Source organism: Ixodes scapularis, unplaced genomic scaffold (genome assembly GCF_016920785.2).
Source record: "Ixodes scapularis isolate PalLabHiFi unplaced genomic scaffold, ASM1692078v2 PGA_scaffold7__128_contigs__length_106722199, whole genome shotgun sequence".
Taxonomy (NCBI): domain Eukaryota; kingdom Metazoa; phylum Arthropoda; class Arachnida; order Ixodida; family Ixodidae; genus Ixodes; species Ixodes scapularis.
This window is the reverse complement of record NW_024609882.1, coordinates 70,943,467-70,966,757: the sequence shown is the minus strand read 5'-3', so window position 1 is coordinate 70,966,757 and position 23,291 is coordinate 70,943,467. Positions and strand designations below refer to the sequence as shown.

The following is a 23,291-nucleotide window of genomic DNA, read 5'->3' as shown; positions in this document are numbered from 1 at the left end:
AAGTTCATTGCAGAAAAGGGGTAAAACGGAAACTTAATTATCTAAACAGGTTAGCCTATTATTTTGTTTTTCTGACATTCATGCAATTATAGGTAGTGTAGCTAATTGTGTTAGGTATTTTTAATGTAAATCATTATATAACAAAACTGTGAACTCTTCTTCAAGGCCATGAATGCCGTCAACGAGGTTCTAAGCTCAGGCATGCTAAGTATAAATCTTGGCGGTGACCACACTATGTCCATTGGAACAGTTTCTGCTCACGCGATGGCCATGGATTCTCACATCTCTCTTCTGTGGGTTGACGCCCATAGCGACATTAATACACCTCTCTCCAGCCCAAGTGGTAAGATGCATCTAATTATAGAAACCACAACTGAATTCCCAAAAATGTTTACATCACATATAACTCTCTTTTGTGGTACCCATTTTATACATCAGGGCTGTTTCTCATCAAGCAATATTAATTAACAAATACATTATTTGAAACGCCGCACATGCATTTTCATATTTGGCCTTCAGTTGCAATTCCAACTGGCGAAATCTACCGCCAATTGCAAAGCGTACAACGATATGTGTCCAATATTCCCTCCATAAAAATTGGAGTCCTTATAATACCTTCCCTGCACCGCAAGCGTGGTCTGTCTCAAGGAATGTCCCATGTAAAATGTCATCATATACACATACGAAAACAATAAAATGTAAATACTTATATTTTAGACACATTGACATTTTTACACATTCTAAAGAGTGATTACGTACTTAAGGTTTTTTGCTTCTGTTACTTTGTTGTAGTATCCTGCACTCTTGTATGTTGGAACGAACTAGCTTTACTGGGCATCAAGGGTTTTGGGCAAATAATAAAGAGTATGTTAGCACGAGAGTCAATTTACTGGCGTGATCATCGTTTCCAATTAAAGAATCGTTCATTTTGGTGTTTATATTGTGAAGCAGCGCGATGTTATGTTTGTTCCCAAAGAAAATATCTTGGCATTTATGCTTCACAAATTCGGGTTTCGGGAATGCTCTGAAAAGACGTGGAAAGAAAAAATGCCATGAGCATTTTCAGATGGAAATATGTTGCGTTGAATAGTATACCGGGATCCTTGCGTTTTAACTTCAGGTAATTGTTTATATAGTGCCTCAGCAAACATATTGACACTGACGGCACTATTTTAGAAAAAAACGAAACGCCGAAAAACGAAATGTCAATTCAGCGATATCAAGTGTCTTACCCTTAACGCACAAGCTTTTCGGTGATCACGTTACGTTTAAGTTATTCCTACCCAGGCCACATACACGGAATGCCTCTTGCATTTCTCCTCCACGAAATGAAGCCGTTCTTGAGAAAGCCCACGGGTATGGAATGGATTCAACCCTGGTGAGCCCTTACATTTATTTGTTTATTTCATACTGCTTTCCTGGATTAAACACGAATAGAAACCAGTCTATTTTATTTACTTTATGTATTAATAACATTAGAGTAAACATTGTTTACTAGTACCAAACACACTGCTCTTACCCAAAATACTATTGAACTTTTTTTAATTGAACCATTAATCGAATGGAGACGTACGACACCTTTGTCTCAAATCCCTCAATGTAGGAATATTCCTCGTCTGCTTCTTGCATATGAGTATCAACCAACATCATATTTTTGTTTAAGGTTATAAAAAGCTAAGGAGCTCGGGGCGTTTTTTAAGCTTAACAGATTATAAATACGGTATATTTCTTCATGTGCAGGCTTTATATAGTACATGGCACCTTACATATACTATAACCGCTGGCACCTTACCTGGAGCTAAAGAAAGGAGTGGCGTCATAGATATAGGTTTGTTATTATATAAAACTTTAAGTTCAAGCAAAAAATGTGGTCTGTTGAAGCAATTTTGTAAATCTTCTCATGTAAAAATAGCACGCAGACGTGGACTCCCCTTTAATATTTATTTACCATTTTTACAAAGGTGGGGGGCTGGAAAAAAAAAGCGGCACATAACGCTTCGTGGTTTCCCAGTACCACAAAAGTTTCAGCAGCCGCGGCAATCCGAGTACTCACAGACGTGATACATGTTATGCATATCTTTAAAAAAAGTACTACAATATTAACTAATGAAGAGAACAGTGTATACAAAAAACAGCAAAGCAAGAAAAACCATAGAAATGCAACAGTAGTGTATAAGACCGTAATTCTTCGGGGGAAAACTTTGTTCTATCCATGTGGTTTGAAGAGGCATTGATGACTCAAATATCTTTATTTTTTTAATAATATGATGCAAATATTTAATAGCGGAATTCGTAAACATGTTTTTAACGCAATTGCAAACACACTACGGAAGTTCTGTTTAAAATACCGAAAATCGTAGTCCGAAGTGATGTCGCCTCCTGGCTTTTCATCCTCCCTCTGAAAACATAGGGGCGCTCGACGCGTGTAGCACAAGTTGATCGGTAAGCCGGGGAATCGGACGAATGTGTCTTTTTTGGGTTCCCGGCGACCCCTCAGACTTCGAAAAAGAAATCGTAAAACTGTCAAAACTAATGGGTTTCGTGCCTCTGTATGTGGTTTCGGTCGTGACTCCGCCGGGGCAGCCTTTCACGCAAAACCAGCGCGACGTGACACCTCGCGTCACTCACAAAAGTCCACTGCGCGCTCTTTTCAACCTCGCACCGTTTCAAAGAATTTGAGGTCGCTGAAAGGGCCACAAGATAACTTCTAACTGAAAAGTCAATTGTCGTCTACTCGCAGCCGGATGTTCGCGGGACGCCGGCGAACACAATATTTCGAGCGGCGGTGGTTCGTAGGCGCAAAGAAATTTGACTCGCAGGACGGCTCAAAATTTTACGTCACTGCACTGGCGCGGATCGCGGGGAACCTTAAAATTCTACGTTTCGAAAAAGGTTTTTTTTTTACTTCACAAATACTGAATTGCCAAGTTCGGAATTTTGAGGGCAATGCCCAGGCATTGTGTTTAATCGTTTCGGATATTAAAATATGGTTTTGACGAGGCAGTGCCCCTTTAAGGTTGAGCTATTGAGTAAGTTCGGGAGGATTACCTTGATTATCTGAATGTCATCACTGAAGCGGGAGTTTTCAGTAAACCTAACTCCAAAAATCACGATTTCAATCAATTTTTTTTTCTGCAGAGACGCTAGAAACGAAACAGCCTCTTTTTTTTCTACATCTTGCCTTATATTTGCTGCATAACGTAAATTCTAGAATGTGAATATTTTCATTACGTTCAGATTGAGAAAATTGTGTGAGAAAGTCAGACGACATTGCAAATCAGTTTAGAGCCTTTTTGCAAATGATGTATTTTCTGAAGGTACTAGCCTTTGGTTATTTACCAAATAAAACTACAGTTGTTTAGATGAGAATAAAATAATGACTTTCACCGAAGTAGTTTAACACTGAAAGAAAAATATATAAGCCCATGCCGAGGCATAAAACTACAACGCCACTTAGCTTTGATGTGATGTAATCAACGTGACTATCCCAGTATATATATTTTCGAAAAATACACTTCTTGTGTTTTAAATGGCATAACAACCTCAGTTATTAAGGAGACCATTCTCACACTTGCTGGAATTTCAACGAATTTGTATATAGGTCGAAAGCAAACAGCCTTTGTTTTAGTTGCGTTGATTTGGAGCTTGTTTGCGCTTGGCTATGAATCTATCTCTGCTAGTACGTTATTTGCGATAACAGCTATCTCATCCCCAGTTCCAGCATATAGAAGACACTGGTTTGGTCAGCTTGGAGACAAAACTTGACTTGGTTGTATATATTAACTAAGTTGTGAATATATATATATATTAAACAGAAACGGTCCTAAACAACTTCCTTGAAGCACCTTCGAAGTTAGATCATTTACATCTGATAAATAACCGTTAATGTGGACGTACTGCTTCCGGTGGCTCAAGTAGCTCTTTAGTTGTGTTAAGGTTCTCTTTTTATGCTTTATGCCTTGAGCCTTTGTAAGAGTAGTTTACGGTTTAAGTAATATGATGCTTCTGTAAAGCAAACATAAACACCGATGGCGCTAGTTTTGTTGTTTTCAAAGTTGTCCAGTATAAATTAGTTTGGTAAAGTAAAGCTAGCTCCCTGGAACAAGGTTTTGAAACGCATAATGTGAGCGGTTAAATTGTTATATTGTTCTGTAAAGTTGACAAGATGATTACACTAAATGCTTTAGAGTCCATTGAAAACACATAAATAACAGAAAGAGGTCTATTGTTTCGAAAGTCGTTTCTATTGCCCTTTTTATATAGAACTGTCACTTAAGCTACCTCCGTCCTGGGTGGAAATCGCAATTTCTAAACAAAGGTTAAAGATATGAACTTTGCAAGAGCTAGTTACTTCAGTAAAGTGATTAACTGGCGTAATTTGAATTCCGTTATCAGATTTGCTGCTGTTGTTTGGTTTAAGAAATGCGGACATTACTTCGCGTTGAGTAACTCGATTCAGGTAGATTGTGGTCTCATGTTTATTTGTTAATCAACCTACAGGTATTAAAGTCGCGATGATTGGTTACAAAGTTCATAAAAATTGTTGAAAACATTTGCAAGCGAGCGAGCAGATTATTCCATTCCGTTCACAAAAAATTTCACGATAACAGTTGTCGAACGCTGAGGATATATGATCTAATTAAGCTTTCTCCCCGTTATATCTATGCGGTCAGTCACCGTATTAAACAAAAACACAAAGTAATAGCGTTTCCTAGCATTTTAATATTATCGTTCAAGCAGTTTCGATATAATTTAGAAACCCTTAGATTATCTAGGTTCCTTTTCTTTAGAAATGTCTTGCAAAGGCAATGTTTAATTTTAACTTGTCTAAGCCACCCTGATGTTATTAATGGTTTTCAAGATTTTTTGTTGCTGTCATAGATCTGTAAAGAGCATCTTTTCGTAGCTGAGTTTAAATTGATTGATATTTATATAAAAAGCGTTCTGTAGGCTGGCTTCACCGATTACTCCATTCCAATCAGTGTTGCTTAATCCAGCACAAACAGTATCAAACCGGCCACTCGTTATAAGTAGAAACCTAGCATCCTTTTGTATTATTGGTTTCATCACGCACTTATGAACGCATTGAAATTTGGCCAGGTGATCAGTGATGTCAAAAATGACTGCTCCAGAGTTTCTGACACATAATTCGAAGTCTGTTATGAATAGGTCTATAAATAATTCAGCGATCTCAGTGATTAGTGTTAGTGTATTGACTACATTTGAACAGCCATTTGCTTGAATGATAAGTTCCAGTTTTTTTTATAATTCTCAATTAACATGTTGATACTAAAGTCCCCACCGAAAATGACATATAACTATTTACTTTTATAAATTCAAAATTTCCTCAAAATTAAAATTGCAGGATATTACCATCAGGAGGACGGTAAACACCAGGGACAATAGTTTTGTTTACCTTCAATGACAGTACCTCGTAGCTATGTAACAGTTGAAAAGTCGCTGGGTAATTCACAGATAACTCGCCTGATTTGTGAAGACTGCAACGCCGACACCGCGCTTAGTAGTATGGTTTAGAAATACAGTACCACTTCTCAGTGAGCTTTATTATGTTAAATGAAACATTAACTGATCAAAACAAATGCTCAAGGTCAGAAAATTTATTTTCTGCAGATTGCGCGTTCAATTGAGTATATATTAAAGGCACATCCAAATCATCTTCATTAGGATGTAATAAATCACGGGGCAGAAAATAAAATATGCAATCTTCCATCTTAGGGTAAAAACATTAAAAAGTAAAGTTTTATAAGTTTACCTCACTCCTCTGTTTCTAGTCCTTGTCCTTTACAACGTTAGCTGTATCACGATTTTTTTTTTCTTTTTCTTTTTTTTTTCGGATTATAATTTTTTTTTTTTTTTATGATACCACGCGTATCAAACCGTTTGTCACGGGGCCAGACTTTCTTGGATAGAAGCAGAGCCTTGTTTTTCCTCATCAAGTTTTGAAGAATGAAGGGGCCAGATTGATTTTCGTCTCATTTTTCTTTGGTATGGAGTCAGGCATCTCTTGTTCGCTGCTTCATAAAACGAACAAAAATTCCGGGCACCTTAGCTTTTCGGGCAATTTGTGTACTGCGGTGCTAGCAGATTCAACGAACTGCGCCATTTCCAAGTTTACTGGTATTTCAGGGACTTTTTTAAGCGAGTTTTAATTTGCGGTTATGGCAAATCCTTAAAGTCCAGGTTTAATTTTCTACTTCTTCATTCGGGATTGTTAATATCGGGTTTCACTTGCTTTATTTCGCTTTTATGATTATGAATCTTGATCTGTTTTTATACGTATTCCAATTTTTTCTTTTGTTTTAGTTTTATTTTAGTTTTAGTTTTGAGCAGGTCATCATAGTCGTCTGAAAGGTATTAGACGGTTTTCTCGATATTGTCGACCGTCTCTTCAATCGTCATGAGCGAACCCTCTTTCATGTTTATACTCGAAGCTGGCCCACCATGTCGAATTTATATTTTTTTCTTTTTACTTCTGGACGTCCGCGATTTTTCCCACTTACATGCAGAGCGGAGCTCCGCACGTAAATGCGAAGCTCAACCATGTTGAGCTCCACACTTACGGAATCAGTCGGCAGTGATTCCGTAACACGAACCGAGGAGGTGTGAGCAATTGTAGTACAAGCAGCACGAGTTCTCCTATTTTAGGAAATTCCTCAGACCGCAAAGAAACACGCATGTTTTTATGTATTTAAATGTTAAAAACCGCGCACGTACTTGTGGGTAAGCAAGAGACAAAAAAAAAATGGCTGCAGCAGCGGCAGCAGCAACAGTGGTTTAGTTAGCAACATGGACACAAAAAGCCGTAAACCAACCCGCAAGTAGCGTGCGGGAGATGTTAGCAGTTTGTATCACGATGCAGCCATCGCTGCTAAATAATCCTGGTCCGCCCGTTCCGCCCTTTGGTGTGACTTGTGGGCAGCCGATAGTCCGTAGTGTTGGCACCGCCCGTTGCTGGGATCTTGTGCTGTGGCGTAATCCGGAGGATAGAAGGACGGTGTTGTCACCCAAATTGTTGCATTGTTTTTTCGGACAGTAGTAGTTCACCGATTCGAAAACCGCATCGATGGATCATGAGAAAAGACAACTTATAAATAAAAACTTGCAAATTTACGCCCGATTCCTCTTTCAGTGTTCGAAAAGACAATTTTGCCTACATCGCTTTGAGAGCAATTGACCCTTACGAAAGGTAATCTACGCTCATATGTTTGATGTTTTCCACATTGCAGTAACAAAAATCTTAAAAATGCAGGATGTGACAAGTGCTCAGTATTTTATCATTGCTCTATTGCTAAAATAATAGCTATATTACCCATTTTATTGCAAAATAACAAACCAAGAAGAAAAAGTTTTAACAAAATACGGCACGGAATATGTTTCTTAAGCTGACAGTTACTAAATATTGTTTGTGAAAAAAAAAATCATTTTTTACGTGTTATGAGTGCATTACACTGCTTGTACGCATGTACTTCTGCGTCAGTATTGAAGCTAGTATTAGGAAGATGTATTTTTCCTGGGTGACTAATTTCAGGCAAGTTTACATGTGGTAAATATTGACATCACTGCCAGCCTCCAAAGAACGTAACCAGAATCGAGAAACTGAATTTGAAGACAAAATATATGCCCTAGTCTTGAATTCCTCATCGCTGTTGAGCAAGATCTCGAAATGGTAAACTAGTTGTTGCCAAAATCTGAAAGTTGGGATCCCTCTAAAAATACGGGGGGGGGGGGGGGGGGGGGGGGAGAGGAAGCATGAGTCTAAGAAGTTAAACGTTTAAAAATTTATTTATGACCGTTTTATTAGTCTTTAGTTTGCAAAGTTCAGATTGCACAAACCGCGGGTTATGAACGCATACTTTTGCAGATATTTCATGGATAAGCTGGGAATAACACTGTACAGTATAGAAGACGTTGACCGCATTGGCATCACCGAGGTTATTCGACTGGCCCTCGCGCAAATCAACCCCGAGTAAGTCTACTAGCAGCTTTATTTTACAAACGGACTTAAGTAGGCTTTAACTTTAAAAGGACAAGACGTTTTCATTAATTTGAAATCACTCCAATAACGAAACATTTTTTTCGGACTATTAGTATCCAAAGTATTCGAATATTGATATAGGTAGGCTCGGACGTCACAATTCTCAACAACCCGGGACAGGGGAATATCGAGCAGTGGACAAAAATACACGAACTCCTCATTGGCGTTGCTTCACGCGCAGTTTGCATTTCACACAATGCTCAATGAGATCTTAAGGGCTGTTTATTTCTAAAGGGCACCACATGATAGCTTCGACGGGAGATAGTGTGCCGTTTGAGCGTGTGACACGAGGATCCGGCGCAACCAGTTGATCGCGCGTCACGAGAGCGCATATGCCCGCTTTGGTGAGTTTCGCGCAAGGTATTCGCGACAATACTGCAGTCCGAAATTGACAGGTTTTCTGCCTTGAGTCCGATTTCCTCACCCCAGCACGCACATGTTCGTCGCTTAGGAAAGCCAAAAAATCACGCGTCATGCGCAATAACTCTGAAGATGACACCCGCCAGGGGCCCTTTTTCGGTATGGTATATACAACCACATAAGCCACTGTACCTAAGCGGTCGCTACTTGAGAAAAAAAAATATGAAGACAATAATAAAACGTTTTTGGTCAGCTCAACGAAACTCCTGTTTCGCGCTTGTGCTTTTTTGTAGGAACTGTGGGTAGGATGATATATTTTGCACTTGAAAGATTTGCGTCATATGGTTTTACCATTCAAAGTTGATTTAGTGGGTATTTGCTGCGAATTCTATGCAAGAATTGAAAATGGCCCAAAAGTAACCGCATATAAATAATGACCTTCAAAAAAGTTTGACGACGACTTCAAACAAATATTCCAATTGGACTATGATTAGCCCAGTCCATTAACGCTGTTTTATGAGGGCCAGAGAAGAAAAAAAATATCCTAGCCAAAGTGATCCCGAACAAAATTGTCCCGGACGGAATTCCGTACAAAGATGAATCTTGAAGCTATGATGGGATTCGACTATCTCTTCAACGTGTCGTGCGTTTTTGTTTTGTGTGAAGCTGCTGTCACGAGTAAAAGAAAGTTTTCGCGATGCAACAACCCATCAATCGGTTCTTTAGCCCTCTCGTGTCGCGCGATCTAATGGCACGCGCTCTCTTATTTCCGCGGTGTTCTGGCGTCGCCCACTGTCCCGGTGGCGCTCTCCACATCTGAAGGAAGGCAGAATGTGTCAATTACCGTCCACCTTACTGTCGCTTCACAGGCTCTGGGATACTGGGAGCATCAAATAAGAACGGAGAACGAATCAGGAAACGAGAAACTTGATCGAAACAGTCCCTATCATGCGTTTTAAAGCTACCAGCGAGGATAAAAGGTTTTATTTACAAGCAAGTTGAGTTTCAGTGTGAAAGAGATATCTTCTCTTGAATATTTGATGTCTCTCCCTTTATGAAACAATTTACTGTTTTAACCATCCCAGAGTATATCAGTGTTGTGAACTACACCCACTGAGCTTGCAATACAGGCCAACGCAGGTGAGTTCAATCGTGACTAGTGATCACAAATACGTCTCCAACACAATGGGTTTTCTTCAGATGCTGTTGGCATTCCACGCTATTGTAGAGGAGATCAAACGATAAGGGGCGCTACGTCTTGTTTTTTTTTTTTTTCTCCCCAGTGCCGTGTTTACCAACACAGGGAGCATGATCTGGATTCTGTACTTCAAATTTTTCCATTGAGCGCGGGGCAAACATTCGGCACCGCTTATATGCCCAAGCTTTTGCTGCGTTCACGTTCGGCTTCACTGACTGAACACGAGCCTTACCCCAATGCTGACCCAACGTTCGGCTAGGTAGGTCGAGCGCTGTTTCAAAGACAAACAAATAATCTAGCTAGTTGTGGTCCCTATCGATGTAGTTCTTAATTTAGCCACTAGGGGCGTGACGGTTGGATCTCCTCTTAAATATACTGTGATATGGTGTGCAAAATGCATGCTTGGCAGATCCGCACGAAAGGACGAGCACGACAATCAAAGAGAAACACAGATACTGCGCAGGGTACGTGCGACGACGAGACGGCCAAGTGCACGCCGTCCTTGGTTGCGGTCGCGGAAAACAAAAGCACCTGGTCGGAGGGTAAATTTCATATGCAAACGTGCATGGTGACGCTGAAACAATGTATTTGAAACAATGTTTGAAGGGCCCGGGATACGAAGCCAAAAACACGAAACTGGAAGGCACGCTGACATACAACAAAACTCATAGAAAGAGCCTGACCAACTTTTTGGTGAACTTGAGAGCCAGCACTAATTACCTATTGCGTGGACATTTAAGCCGCGTTACGTTTTTTAGACATTCAGGGTGTGACTCGGCTCCACGCTGTAGTTAAGGAACTGAGTCACTGTGGTATCCTCACGACCCCAATCCCGTGCGAGGTTCATCCAGATACAAACAGGCAGGGGCCAAGATCACTGGGCTCTGTAGAGCGATTTTTCGCTATACGTGTTCCAAGCTGTACTTCGCCTAGCACCTCCCCCCCCCCCCCCCCCCCCGCCCCCGTCCCCGTCATCACCCTTGGGTCAAATTGAACGGGATCCAAGAGCTCTCTAACTTCACGGCGTACTGTTTGCTCGCTCCTGTTTCGGTTAAATCAAACCCGCCTTGAAGAATTCAGCATCAAACAAGTTCACCTGTTAATAGACTCAGAAATGCAAGTGTGTTTCAATCAAAGCTTTGCTTGTGTTTAGAAACGAGGTAAGCGTAGGGAATGAGACGTGAATAAGCTTGCTTGCATGCTCGGCAATCGCGGTTCAGCAACCCTAACCGCGATCCTCATACGAAGTGATGAACTGTACCAAATCCGCGTATCTCACGCAAATATCAAAAGTGCAACCAAAACCCCCCAAAAAAGAACGGAATTACTTGTTTTTCGCTAACAGAAGGCCCTACCTTTCTCTTAAATGCCACAGAAATTTGATCCTAACAGTCGGTGCATTCGCATCTATTCTCCATCTGAACGCGAACGTGAAATGTATGTATTTGCAGCTAATAGAATCATTGTTATAACTGTTGTTTCTACTGAGTTATTTAACTTTATCACGTCATGTTTAGATTTTAGAATGTCCAAAAACGTATGACTGCCAGAGCGTTAAACGATCTTTCTCTGGTTTTCAAGGTTGACTTCCATTGTACTGCGTATTTTTTGGCGTTTATTTTTTTGCAGCGCAGTTCTCGCATAGTCCCTCTTTAGGGACCTAAAGTATTATCTAGCAGATAAACAAATATGTACTGGATCTTTTTCAGAGGGACGAGATCATTGCACGTCAGTTTCGACATTGATTCCATTGATATGCTTACTGTTCCAAGCACAGGAACACCGGGTAATGTACTCCCCATTTGGACATTTTGACAAGAAATAATATATAAATATATATCTTACTATATTTAAACTGCGTATAGTTCAGATGCCGGCAAAACACTTAAATTAAATTCCATGACATATCAATTTCTCACGTTAGTTCTTTTTCAGGATTTGACCTTTCCGCGGTTTATCAACTCAAATTGACTTCTGCGCAGTAAATATGATTATACGCCTTTAAATGCATTACTTTATTCGTTGTCTCTCTGCTGTATCAAGCACCCCATAAAAACATTTCAAAGCAAAATACAACGTTAAAATTGCAAACACTGGTTTACTTCAAGACGCGATTGTAACGTAGTTTCAGTATAGAAGAATTACGGTTTGGTTGTATCACCTGATATATTCAATATTATTAAAAAAAAAACATTCACTGCCGTGAATATATTGTAAATTACTTATTAGTGCCCACCTCGACGGTAAGTTTCAAGGCAGTTGGTATATAATATCGAAGTGTTAGAGTATTTTTGAACATTGAATAGTCACACTTATATTAGGTATTCTTTTCACACCAATCATTTTAAAAGATTCTTTATATCTCTTACTTATTATTGAATTATTTAAAACAAACACTTGTTGTAACAGTCAGCACACATCCTGTAAAAATATTTAGTTTCTACGGTCAATTTAGGCACTTGACAACCGAAAGAAGCCAAGGTAAATCTAGGATTCCATGTTTTCGAATATTATTTATTGAAAAATTTGAGGGGCACATTTCGGAGTTCATTTTTCACTGACAATTCGGTTTATCGGCGTTATTTTCTTTTGTTAGAATCTCAGATTTGTATTTAATTTGGTGTTCTATTCAAATAGTATAATCCAAACAAAAGACAGCCAATAACTCCTGCGGTGATCATGAGTTACCGAGATCGGTTGTCGAAAACGAACCTCGACGAGCTGAAAGTTAAACCCCCTTTTTCTGTAGTACGAGATTTCAAAGGAAACTGAAGTAGCCTCTCCAGAGGACCACTGACCCTGCGCTCTTACCATTGAGTATATTTTCAAGACACACACCCTTTTTTCTAAAATTTATTTCGCCTTTCTAACCTGCAAATTGTTAGTTTCTATGATATATTCGATTTGACGGAAAGATTACCGCAAAGAGGTTTTCAGTTTTTTTTTTTTTTTTTGATATATCCAGAAAGATATCCAATCTTGCATTATCAACCATGCTTTGTATTATTTTACAGAAGTCGGGAAATCTAGGCATTAAATTCTTAAAGAAGTACAGGAGTTAGTTTTCACCGCCTAACTGTTTCGTGGTCGCCTGACCTTCTTGGGGTCTCAGTTCCCGCAGAAAAAGCTACAGTTAATCTTCACGTCTTGTCTTTTTTCAGTATTCAACTAGCAACTCTGGGAGCGTATTGCCAAACAAGTGGCCAAATCGAGCTTTACTTAAGGATCTCTAGTTGATACGTGGTAGTTCTAGCTTATGTGCGGCTTTTTGGCTATTACGTGGCGATCGGTAGAGTGCATGGACAGGAGCTTCAAAATCCCGCCGCACGCGGGGCTTTTTAAAACCAGTTTTGTTCGTACATGCAAAAGCACGTTCTCTGATAGAGTGGTCCGCGCTATTCGCTTCCAGGGGCCGCTCATATCATGTGCTTCGCTGTCATTTGTTTTCTAGAGCTGCACGAGGCGCAGACCTCGTGCTTTGGCGCATTTGACGCTTTTTTATAAAATTAATAGGAACACATCAAGTGGCTTCAGAGCACACGACAAGAGGGCGGCGCCGGGAAAAAACACCACACGAGAGCGTGCTACACTTAGGTACCAAGGAATACGATGGATGTGTTTTAGCAATCCGAGAAGTGTTTATCACTGGCGACACGAGTCACAAGTAAAAAGGAATAGTACCACGCGTAGGAGAGATTGCCAAATACGACTGTATACTCCTGAACCTGATTTTGCCAGGGTCGCTTGTGTACTTACCTTTGCCCGTGCCGTGACAAGGTTAGTTAGTAGGAGAGGAAAAAGACAAGTTTGGCTTCGTTTTGCAATTAGCGGCAAAATCTGGAGAAGATCAAGGCCTAAGGGGTTAATAATTTACCTATATTAATGCATTAACTGTCCCATAGAGCGAGCCGAGCCAAACAGCACCTTAAATCCTTTCTCCAAGTGAAGCCAGCTCCCGGCTATGAAACCGCGCGAAAATCTAGCCAACGGCACCTACATTCCCCAATCCCAAAGTAGCGGATTAAAGCTGGTCTATCCTTCCGTTCCATTGGCTTGCGCGAGTCGACGATGCTCTCATTGGGCGCTGCGCGTCAGTTGCAACGACCGCTCACCCAATGGCGCTGCGTGTCCGTCAGCTCCATTAACACAGAGCGTCCAAGTTCAGCGCGCTGCTCGCGCGCGCTGACCGGCGACGAAAAGCACGCAGCAGACGAAATAAGAGAGCGGAAGAGCGGCTTGTATGCTTTCGCATTCACAACCCATAAGAAATGTTTAGGTGTATCTCGAGCTTTTTTTTTTTTTTTACATTCCACCTTGGAAGCCTCACGAAATACCTCACAACGAATCTTTTTCTTGTAAAAGTAACTGACAATTAATATTTTTTTTAATAATATGGGATATCACCATACGTTAACTTTATAAAGTAGCCTAAAAACTTTCGCATGGGTCTGTCACAACAGGCGCTTACAATCTCTGACTGACAAATTCGTAGTTAGATTATCTATCAAATTCCGCTGAGCCGGTAAAAAAACAAACTCTTGCTTTTTTTACCGAATAGCTTGTGACTGTAGTGCCAAATACAACCCTCCAAAATTTTTAACAGGGGGCACATTACGCGCTCAACTCGTTGCCATGGCGAACCAAAAAAAAAAAAGTACACTCGGACGAACTAGTTTCTAGGAGCAAAACGTATCAGATTTAAGTGAGACCTATAGTATTTCAAAAATTGGGCCACGTTTTGCGTTTGTTCGGCGTGCTGTCGGGGATGGTGCAAAATATAAATTCAACGGGACGAACATGATTGATATGTTGTTACCACGGGATGTTTAAGAAAAAAAAAGCGCCGTGATCAGCGTAAAGTGGGAATTATAGCTGTGAACCTATAATTGGATGGCAAAGAAAACGTCTGATAAGCTTTATTTATTTACAGTGATAGGCGGTCTTTCCATGCGAGATGCGCTCGTTATAGCTGAAGAGGTGCACAGATCTGGTAAGTCCTTGCTCTATTATTTCTAATCAATTGAAATAAAAAATATTTGATTTACTGTCACATGGGTAAATAAAACAAACACACGACGACAGAAGACAGGGCTTCGCGTTGGGGTAGTTCCCTAAGATAAGCGCGAGCATGTGCTGCCGCAAAGCCCTGTCTCGAACAGCGCAGCAACGATGAGGTGAACTTCGGTTCTTCAAAGCACCTCTGACAGCGCCGCAAATGCGACGCGCGGGCGCGTGGTCACGTGGTATAACTGATTTATATTTTTCGGGCATTCTTTTTATGCGTATAAAAAGAAGCGCGCAAAATGTATCGTGTAGGAAGCAAACGCCCTAATTGGGTGTTCACCATTGCGTCCTTCAGCTATTCAATTTACAAGTCGGCTCTTAAAAGAATAATTAAAAAAAAAATAGTTATTCAACCGTAATTGCCTAAATAAATAGGCGTACAACAAAAAACACGGTCACTTACTTAACACGTTCGCTGATCACAGACTGTTGGTGTCACTCGCGCAGAGCTCTCAATTTTTCCTTTTTTTTTGTAAAGTTTCTAGCAAGTTATTTTGGACACCATGTATATATATATATATATATATATATATATATATATATATATATATATATATATATATATATATATATATATATATATATATAAACAAAATATTTTATATATATGTATATATATATATATTTATATACATATATAAACAAAAATAATTTATATATATATATTATTTTTGTTTATTAGCTTTACAGACGCGGTATCATCATCATCATCTTCGATAATCAAGAGCCACGTTTGGAATATATTAGGGGCACTTTTCATTATCATACGTGATCTGTCCAAAGAGAAAATAATCAAAAATATGCTGGTGAATTATTTGTATTTGGTCACATTAACGAATCCTTTACGAATCGACTAAAGCCAAAATAAACGGCAGAGCCAGTATTTAAGGTCTGGGCCTCCTATTGTCCGGTCGGGAGAGCTAGCCACTCCATCACTGCCCCCCCCCTCCTTTTTTTCTTATTTTTATACATTATTCCATTTTTTTATTTAAAAACATTTTAGGTGCAAGGATTTTTTTTTTGTAAAGCTATTCGTTTTATAGAACACCAAGCTTTCAAACACTGCTCAGAAAAACGTAGAAGAAGCGAACACTTCTGAATCAGTTTCACTAATGAAGTCCAGCCGTGCCTACCTCGCGAAGCTTCCAAAACGTTTGCTAAAAAAAAAAAAAAAAAACATTTTTAATGACCTGATCATTTACCTTCGTCGCAATACACTTAACGCTCGCCTTTGCAACTGAGTTCCCAGAGTTGCCCAACATTTCGATTTGTGCAGTTCTGTCGCCTCGATAAGCGAGCTCAGGGCCGGTTTTCTCGAAGCGATGCTAAACCCATTTTGGTAAACCACGGTGCCTAGGAAGGGAAAAGTACCTAGGTACTGTAATAAACGGCTGGATATAGAACAACAGTAATTATTTTTGATTGGGCAATAAGATGCGCCACCTATCGGATAAACAAGCCAGTCATTTTGTTTACCCTCTTTTTCCGCTGGTTGTCATCGGTCTAGTATGGTATTTTAAGTCAAAATATAGTAATGTTGTACTTGAAGACCAATTTATTTGCTTCCGATGGTACGAAGAAATTTTAGCTACTATGCTAGAGTTTGTCGACGAATATTCGTAAATGTAAGAAACATTTCCTTCAATACGTTTCGCCATAAACAATGCATAACTTTCCCGTGTTTTTTCCAGTCTGGCAACGTCGGTGCTGTAGTCTCGTTTTCGTTCCTTGCGACGCACGTTTCTGCGATTCCTGCTGATCTCAACTGTTTGCCCTCTCTTCCGATTGCCCAACCGATTCACCGGTGACTAGAAGCTAAGCTTCTCGTCACAGTTGAATTGCTGGCCACCGGGGATATGTTGAAACCTCAATGCTGTCGGCATACTGTCGGCGCACTGTGAAAAAAAAAAAACAGTACAATGTCTCAGCTGTTTACACGGAACGAATACTTTATTGAGGATAGCCCCCTTTCTCCGCAAAGTAATCGCTGCTCACGAGTTGGCGTGCATAGTGTAACAAATTAAACGTCTTAGTATAAATATATACCAACAGTCGTTCGCAAAACGTTTCTTTTACTCACCATAAAAACACTTGCAAGGCTTATGTACCGTCATATGTCTTGGATCCCGGACTGCTGAAGAGTGATGCGTTCGCGGAATGCTGCCGTCGGTTAGTTTAGTAGTCCCTCTGAACTATCGCTTTGCTTGACGTGCTAATATTTTGATGGTGAGTCATTAATTTAACAGCCAGATCGAACTGAATAATCAGCAGAACCAAGCAGAACTATTAGCCCTGATTAAGCGACGCCGCGGCCATTTTGCTTCTAGGTACTGCTCCTCCCTCGGCGCCCCTGCTCTCCCAGTCACGTGACCTGGAATTCCCCCTTCTAGGGACAATAGTTAACTTTAAACCACGGTTCGCGTTCGAGAAAACGGGCCCAGGTAGATGAGCCATTCGATAAGGCGTAGTCATGCAAGTTTCGCTCCTTCCATAACCTTCGAGGTGCTCGGTCATGCATTGCTATATAGCACAAAAGCCAAGAAGGACAAAGATCCCCCTCACCCCCATGCTCTACTGTCGGGATACTTTATGATCTTCAAAAACTTCCCACTTTTCTAGCCGACTTTATGATCTTCAAAAACTTCCCACTTTTCTAGCCGACATAAAAGTCGACCCCCAGCACCGCTCGGAGCTCTGCCCACAAACAATGCGGCGTTTGTGCAGTGTAAACAAAGCCGTAGTGTTCTGGGGGTTGCACATAGCACACAGTTGGTCGATCATGGCTCGTAAAAACCTTTTTTTTTTTTTTTTCCCGAGCCATACTTTGACAGGGAGCACTTCAAAGTTTAAGCAAAGAAAGAAATTCTTTATCGCCGTTCAAACTAGTATTTTCTGAAACACTGAAAAATATCAGAGTCTACAGCAGTCGCAGCAAAAAACACGATACACTGGAGGCGGTGTTTTTAAGTCAATAGTATCCCAATACAGTTTTTTTTTATATTCTAGAGACATTCCAAGTGAGAAGCGGGCTTTGAAAAACACCTTAGCCGCTGCTATTTCTCCATAGAACCTCAAAAAGCGCGATCGGGAGTTCCCAGCGTGTTTCTCGAGCACGCCCTCGAGCCACTGGCTTAGATATCTTCCTCCCAGTTTTGTTAAAGAGGAAACAATAAGAAGTTTGTGTGATTCGTGAGAAAAAAAAAGACATGTTTACTTTAAGCTTAAGTTCCACGTTTACGAGACCTAGGCCGCCCTTCTTGCGACTTAGAAAGAGGTTGCTTCGCCTCATGTGTTTAAACCCCGAGCCCCACACACAAAAGATGCGGAAAAAAGATATACTTTTTTAGTGTAAATTCGTGAACACGGCAACACTTGGGACACATACCACGCTGCACGGAGAAAAACAGAGTTACAAATAAAATAACAATGAGACAAAGATAATTCTCGGGCGTGCCAGTCTGCGACTTTCCCTTTAAGACGATTAACGTTCAGACGACATCGTCCGGCACTCAGTTGCTCTGTGTCCAAGCTGACACTAAGAACGTTCGACACGCCCGGGGTCCAGGTGACTCCAAAATAGCGCTCTTGCTTTGTGCCCTAGTCTTTCAGCCAGGTGCCAGCAGAATTCGTATTATTCTTGACCGCACCCGAATCGAAACTGAAGCATCTGATGTGCTGCACCACGGCGCGCAGTTGCGTTTTCAACGAGCACATTACAGCAACATTGTACGCGTAGGCGATCACTTTTAGCGACACCTACTACAGTCACCCCATGAATACTCGCATCACCAATGATTGTCCTGATGTGTTGTTCGAGGTACAGGGCGAATAGTATTGGAGACATTGGGCAGGCCTGACGTACGGACCTAGTCACTGCGATAGGTGCCGTCATCTTCCTGTTCACAAGCAGGCGAGTCGTGATGTCGCGGTGGCAGAGCTGCACATATTAGAGCAAAAGTGTACCAATCCCGCACTCTTCTAAGAGTTGGCACAAAAAGGAGTGGCTCATCAGGTAGAATGCTTTGCTAAGGTAGACTTGCAGAACTGGCAGGGGACACTGTCGAATCGGTGCAGTTTTAAACATGATGCGCATCGCGTGCGGTTTGAGGTGATGCTTCGCCCATTGATGCCGTATGTTTGGTGGTCTCCAATGACATCCTGAAGGCCCAATTACAGTCCCTTTGCCAAGATCTCCGCGAAGATTTTTTGTCAGTCGTAGGCAGAAAGTTGTCAAATTTCGAGGCTTTTCTTCGGGATGAGCACCATGACCGCCTGACCAATTCAGGGCGGCATTAATCTTCGCTCGAGTACGTCGGCAAAAACGTGTTTGAGGACTGGGTTTAACTTTGTTGTGAATGACTTGTAGAAGAGGCTGCCGAGCCAGTCTACCCCTGATGACTTGCGCAGTGCCAGATAGTTGATGGTATCTTCTACCTCTGTCGTCGCTATCTTCCGGTTTTTCAGTTCTTTGACGGCTTCAGAGATCTTGGGCAGCGCCACTCCGGCGTTGCGGCTGTCTTGGCCTTTCTTCGCCCTCGCGAACAGGTCGCTGTAAGCGCTCACAAAGGCATCTTCAATATACTTTTTTTCTGTTTGCCTCGGCTTCGCCTACTTTGAAGGTTGTAATCTTCTTACGAAAGGCATGCTGGTGATCCTTCGTTTTAAGAATCTTGCACGGCTCTTCATTTCTTCTGCATCGAACCATGAAGCTGCGGTATTCCTTCTTGAAGAGCGCTAGAATACGGCCTTTAAAATCTCAAATGTCTTGTATAAACATTCCAGGAGTTCGGCTTCCCAAGTGTCTTCTTGAGGAGGCGCTTCTCTGCCTATGCGCGTGCCTCTTTTTCTTGGCTGTACCGGAACGCCCCGAGCTTGATCTCTTGCTTTAGCTTCTCCGAGGTGACACCGTTCATTAACACCTCTTTGGTCTTGCTCTCAATTAGTTCCATGATTTGCGCGCAGCGGATCGTTTTGCAGCAGACTTTCGTTTAGTTTCCATCCGCTTCACCACGAGGACCTCTGGGTTTGCTGCACGGGTCTACCGAGCGTTACCTTGCCAGAGCGTGGTACGAGGACGCCAATGGTTGAAATTCTAACACAGGCGTCTTTGTTGAATATTCTCCCGAGAGATACACACAATTTTGTCGAGCATGGCAAGTTTCTTGACATTGCGTGTACGTCGGGTCGGCTCTTTCCTCGTTGTCCATAGCGTCCACCAGATCAAAGTCACGCATTAGTTTTTGCAGTTCCGCCCGGCTAACGTCCGCTTTCAGCCGCTTGGAGCAATCCCTTTCGGCTAGCACACAATTAAAATCGCCAGCCATAATTATTCAATACGTTGTGTCAAGATACTGGCGAAGGCTGTTGAAAAAGTCCCTTTGCTCAGTCGCGTCATTAGGTGCGTACACAGATACAAGTGTGTGAACCTGTCCAAAGTGGAACATTTCTACAGCACACACCTGTCCGTTCCTGCCTCCCTCCGACTCGGGGCAGATTGCGATGCCTCTCCTATTGCAAATCATTATCGCCGTTACTCTGCTCTGTACAACTGCCATCGGCAGGAATATGACGAAGTGACGATAAAAAAAGCGCGTCATCTCTTCCACTTGACCGTCCGCGGCCAACTTGGTCTCTTCCAAAAAAAAAAGCGACACAACCCGCTCGTGCAGAGTGTTGTCCAGCACGCATTGCTCTCTTCTTCTGGCCCAAAGACTGACACAGTTGAGGGTTGCAAACTTGACGTTGTCACGTTTGTGGAAATGTGGATGCGGGCAAAGTCACGGGACGAAAACTACTGTCGAGACATGGGCAGGGAGACAAGAGACCAACGAAAAGGAAGTGACCTACGGAGGGGCGGGCCAGCGTCGCTCTTCCGTCGGGACGCGTGGCTTCGGTTTAAAGCGCATCCTCCGTGTGATGTCCTTGTGCCACTTAAACTAGGAATGCGCTTATGCTCTCCCTGGCCGCATGATGGCTTCACTAGAGTCGCTAAGGTCAGAGTTGTCGTCGCTCAGGTTTACCTTGCTCGTGTCTTTTGATTCCGGGTCTTATGTTGCCTCGACGCCTTTTAATATGGACACTCGGACGACGCTCGATACGACGCTTGCGAATGGTCAGGTTTCGCGGCGTACCCCTTTGGCTGCAAATTTGGACGGTGTACTTGTTTCGGTAGAGCGACCGGGGTTTCTTTCGCAACGGCTGTGGCGGAAACCTCAGTCTCGACGTCCCGTGCGATCTCCTCTGCCTCTTGCTCGTCCATGTTGAGGACACCGCCTCCATCCGCCAGCACTTTCTGCGTCCGTACATATGCTACGTAGGTACGGGGACGTTGTTATCTCGCTCGCTTTCAAAGCGATTGCATTCGTCGCATCGCGGTAGAAGACACACTCGTCGAATGCCCTATACCTTTGCAGCGTAGATATGAAGGATCGCGTTCCCGAATCACAACCAGAACGTCATCACCAGCAATCCTCGACTGGCGCGGGAGGTGTTCTAGAGTGACGCCTTCCTTTAGGTTTAACCGCACCAGTCTTGTCATCGACTGGACGCCAGTAAATCCTTCCGAATTCCATTTTTCACGCGTCAGGTCCAGGACAATTTTCTAAAACGCGCACGAGAAGCCAATGCAACTTCATGCGGACGTCCTCGTTCTTAAGCTCCGCGACGATGCGACGCTTGCTATTTTCCTACAGTTCCTTGATTGTGTCCAGGCGCAGCTTGGCTTCCTCCGTCTTGAGGGTCACCATGCATTCAGAGATGATTCATTTGATAGGCTACGAGCGCCTCAATGTGCCCAATCACACCGGGACGTTCCATCTTGACTCTGAAATCACCTATGTTGTATGGGCGAGCACTCGCGTCGCCGTGCAGCAGCACAGAGCTGCGCACGATATAGTTCCTGAGGGCAGGGGAGGCAGAACGATATGATAATCCGAATTAGCCGAAGAAGTAGATAAACCGCTGCCGGCGAGGGCCGTTTTCGACGCTCCTGAGGCGGTCATGATTCTGCAACCGTAGTACCCGATAGCCGGACTTTGAATATCCACAATTCCACCTTTACTTTCTGGTGTTTCTCATTTGTCTTATTAATGCACAAAGAACGAAATATATCCAATCAAAGGTGTCCTAGAAACAGACGCCGCCCCGTGAAACAAGGTAGGACGCTTGCTGGCACGTGGTACGTGCTCGTTGTGCCCCAGAAATCTTATCACTGTTTGTCTCGTCATTTGTACATGTATTATTTTTGTTTATGAACTTTAGAGAAACGGTATAATCACCTTCGAGAATCAAGAGCAGCGTTCTAATATATCACGCGTATGTTGTGTCCAGATGGAAACAATAAAAACGCGAAAATATGCAGACGAATGAGGCGTACCTGATCAAATGAAACACATATATCTTATCAATGCCATTTTGATCTTTATATAAAGGATAATACCATTTAAACGCAGGGATTACTTCTCTCGAAAGAAAAAATAAGTTCTTAGTTTTAATTGTGTGCTTTGTTAAGATTCAGGCTTTGTTACGGAAGCCTCTAACAAAACTACCTGCTAATTCACATTCCTTCGTTTCTTATTTATTTCGGTTGCGGAATATTCCGCCCGCAGGTCAACTTCGAGTTCTGGACCTAGCTGAAGTCAACCCCAGATTGGCGTTCGGTGAGGACGCCAAGCGGACCATCAACTGCGGCGTGGACCTCATATCCTCATTCTTCGGACGTGAGCGAAGAGGAAACCTGCCACTCAACCTGGACCCCAGAGTTATCGAGGAGAGGGCTCGTACAAAAATGCCAGAACAAAGCCAAAACAAAACCCCGGTCGGAGCGAATGAGGTTCCTGTCAACGACTTCAATGGCTGCAGTCGTTCCGCAGTTTTACAGGGTTACCTTATGCAGTGCTCGCTATTCTGTTTTTTATTCGTTATATCGTATTGACATAAACATTCACAAGACAAACATCAATCAAATGAGACGATGGAAAATTTTTATAGGTTCTAGTTTCAATCAGCTTTATCGCGAAATAAGACTGAATCCCGTTATTTAAGTTAACGATATAATAACGCTGTCGCACGCGTCCGTGGGTGCCTTCGCTTTCCCAACATCGGGTGACGTACGACTCCCGATGTTGTGACGACCGAGTATGTCGAAATATTGGTGTTACAAGTGGATCATCACGCATATATGGCGCCATTTATAGCGCGTCATACATTTTCTATCACATCCGCATATTCCGGCGGCAGCTCGTGTTTTCCGATCTCGCAGAACGCTTCTTTCCCGTGCCAGTATAGCAAAAATGAGAGAAAAAAGAACGAACGAAAGTACACAAAATGAAGCAGCCAAAGGGCCAGCGTAGCTAAAAGCGCATTCAAAAACCTAAAAAAGGACCAACCTGCGGTTCACCTTTTCAGCCAGAGAAACGAAAACAAATCAAGAAGAAATAATCACAAAGAGAAAGGCGGCCTCCGGGCCCTGACAACATGTCTTAACTTCTTCAACTGCCTCTACCGTTACGATGCGACACAGAACACCCGGGTTAGTCACACAGAGGGAATACAGTCGATTTCTGGACAAACTGGGTGCTCAGCAGCACTTCCATGCCGGGATGCGCTCATTAC

General features: G+C 42.2%; 1 protein-coding gene across 1 annotated transcript in view; it reads left to right on the top strand.

The window, feature by feature from the left end:
- The window catches only part of LOC8038861 (arginase-1-like), a 48,250-nt gene extending 25,555 nt beyond the window's left edge, over nt 1–22,695 (top strand). The window contains exons 5-11 of the mRNA XM_040504513.1: nt 166–343; nt 1,288–1,378; nt 7,151–7,207; nt 7,883–7,987; nt 11,324–11,400; nt 14,545–14,604; nt 22,286–22,695. Coding sequence (XP_040360447.1) covers nt 166–343; nt 1,288–1,378; nt 7,151–7,207; nt 7,883–7,987; nt 11,324–11,400; nt 14,545–14,604; nt 22,286–22,611 — 894 coding nt within the window. The 3' untranslated portion in view covers nt 22,612–22,695. The remainder of the gene's footprint in view (nt 1–165; nt 344–1,287; nt 1,379–7,150; nt 7,208–7,882; nt 7,988–11,323; nt 11,401–14,544; nt 14,605–22,285) is intronic.
- Nucleotides 22,696–23,291: the final 596 nt, after the last annotated feature.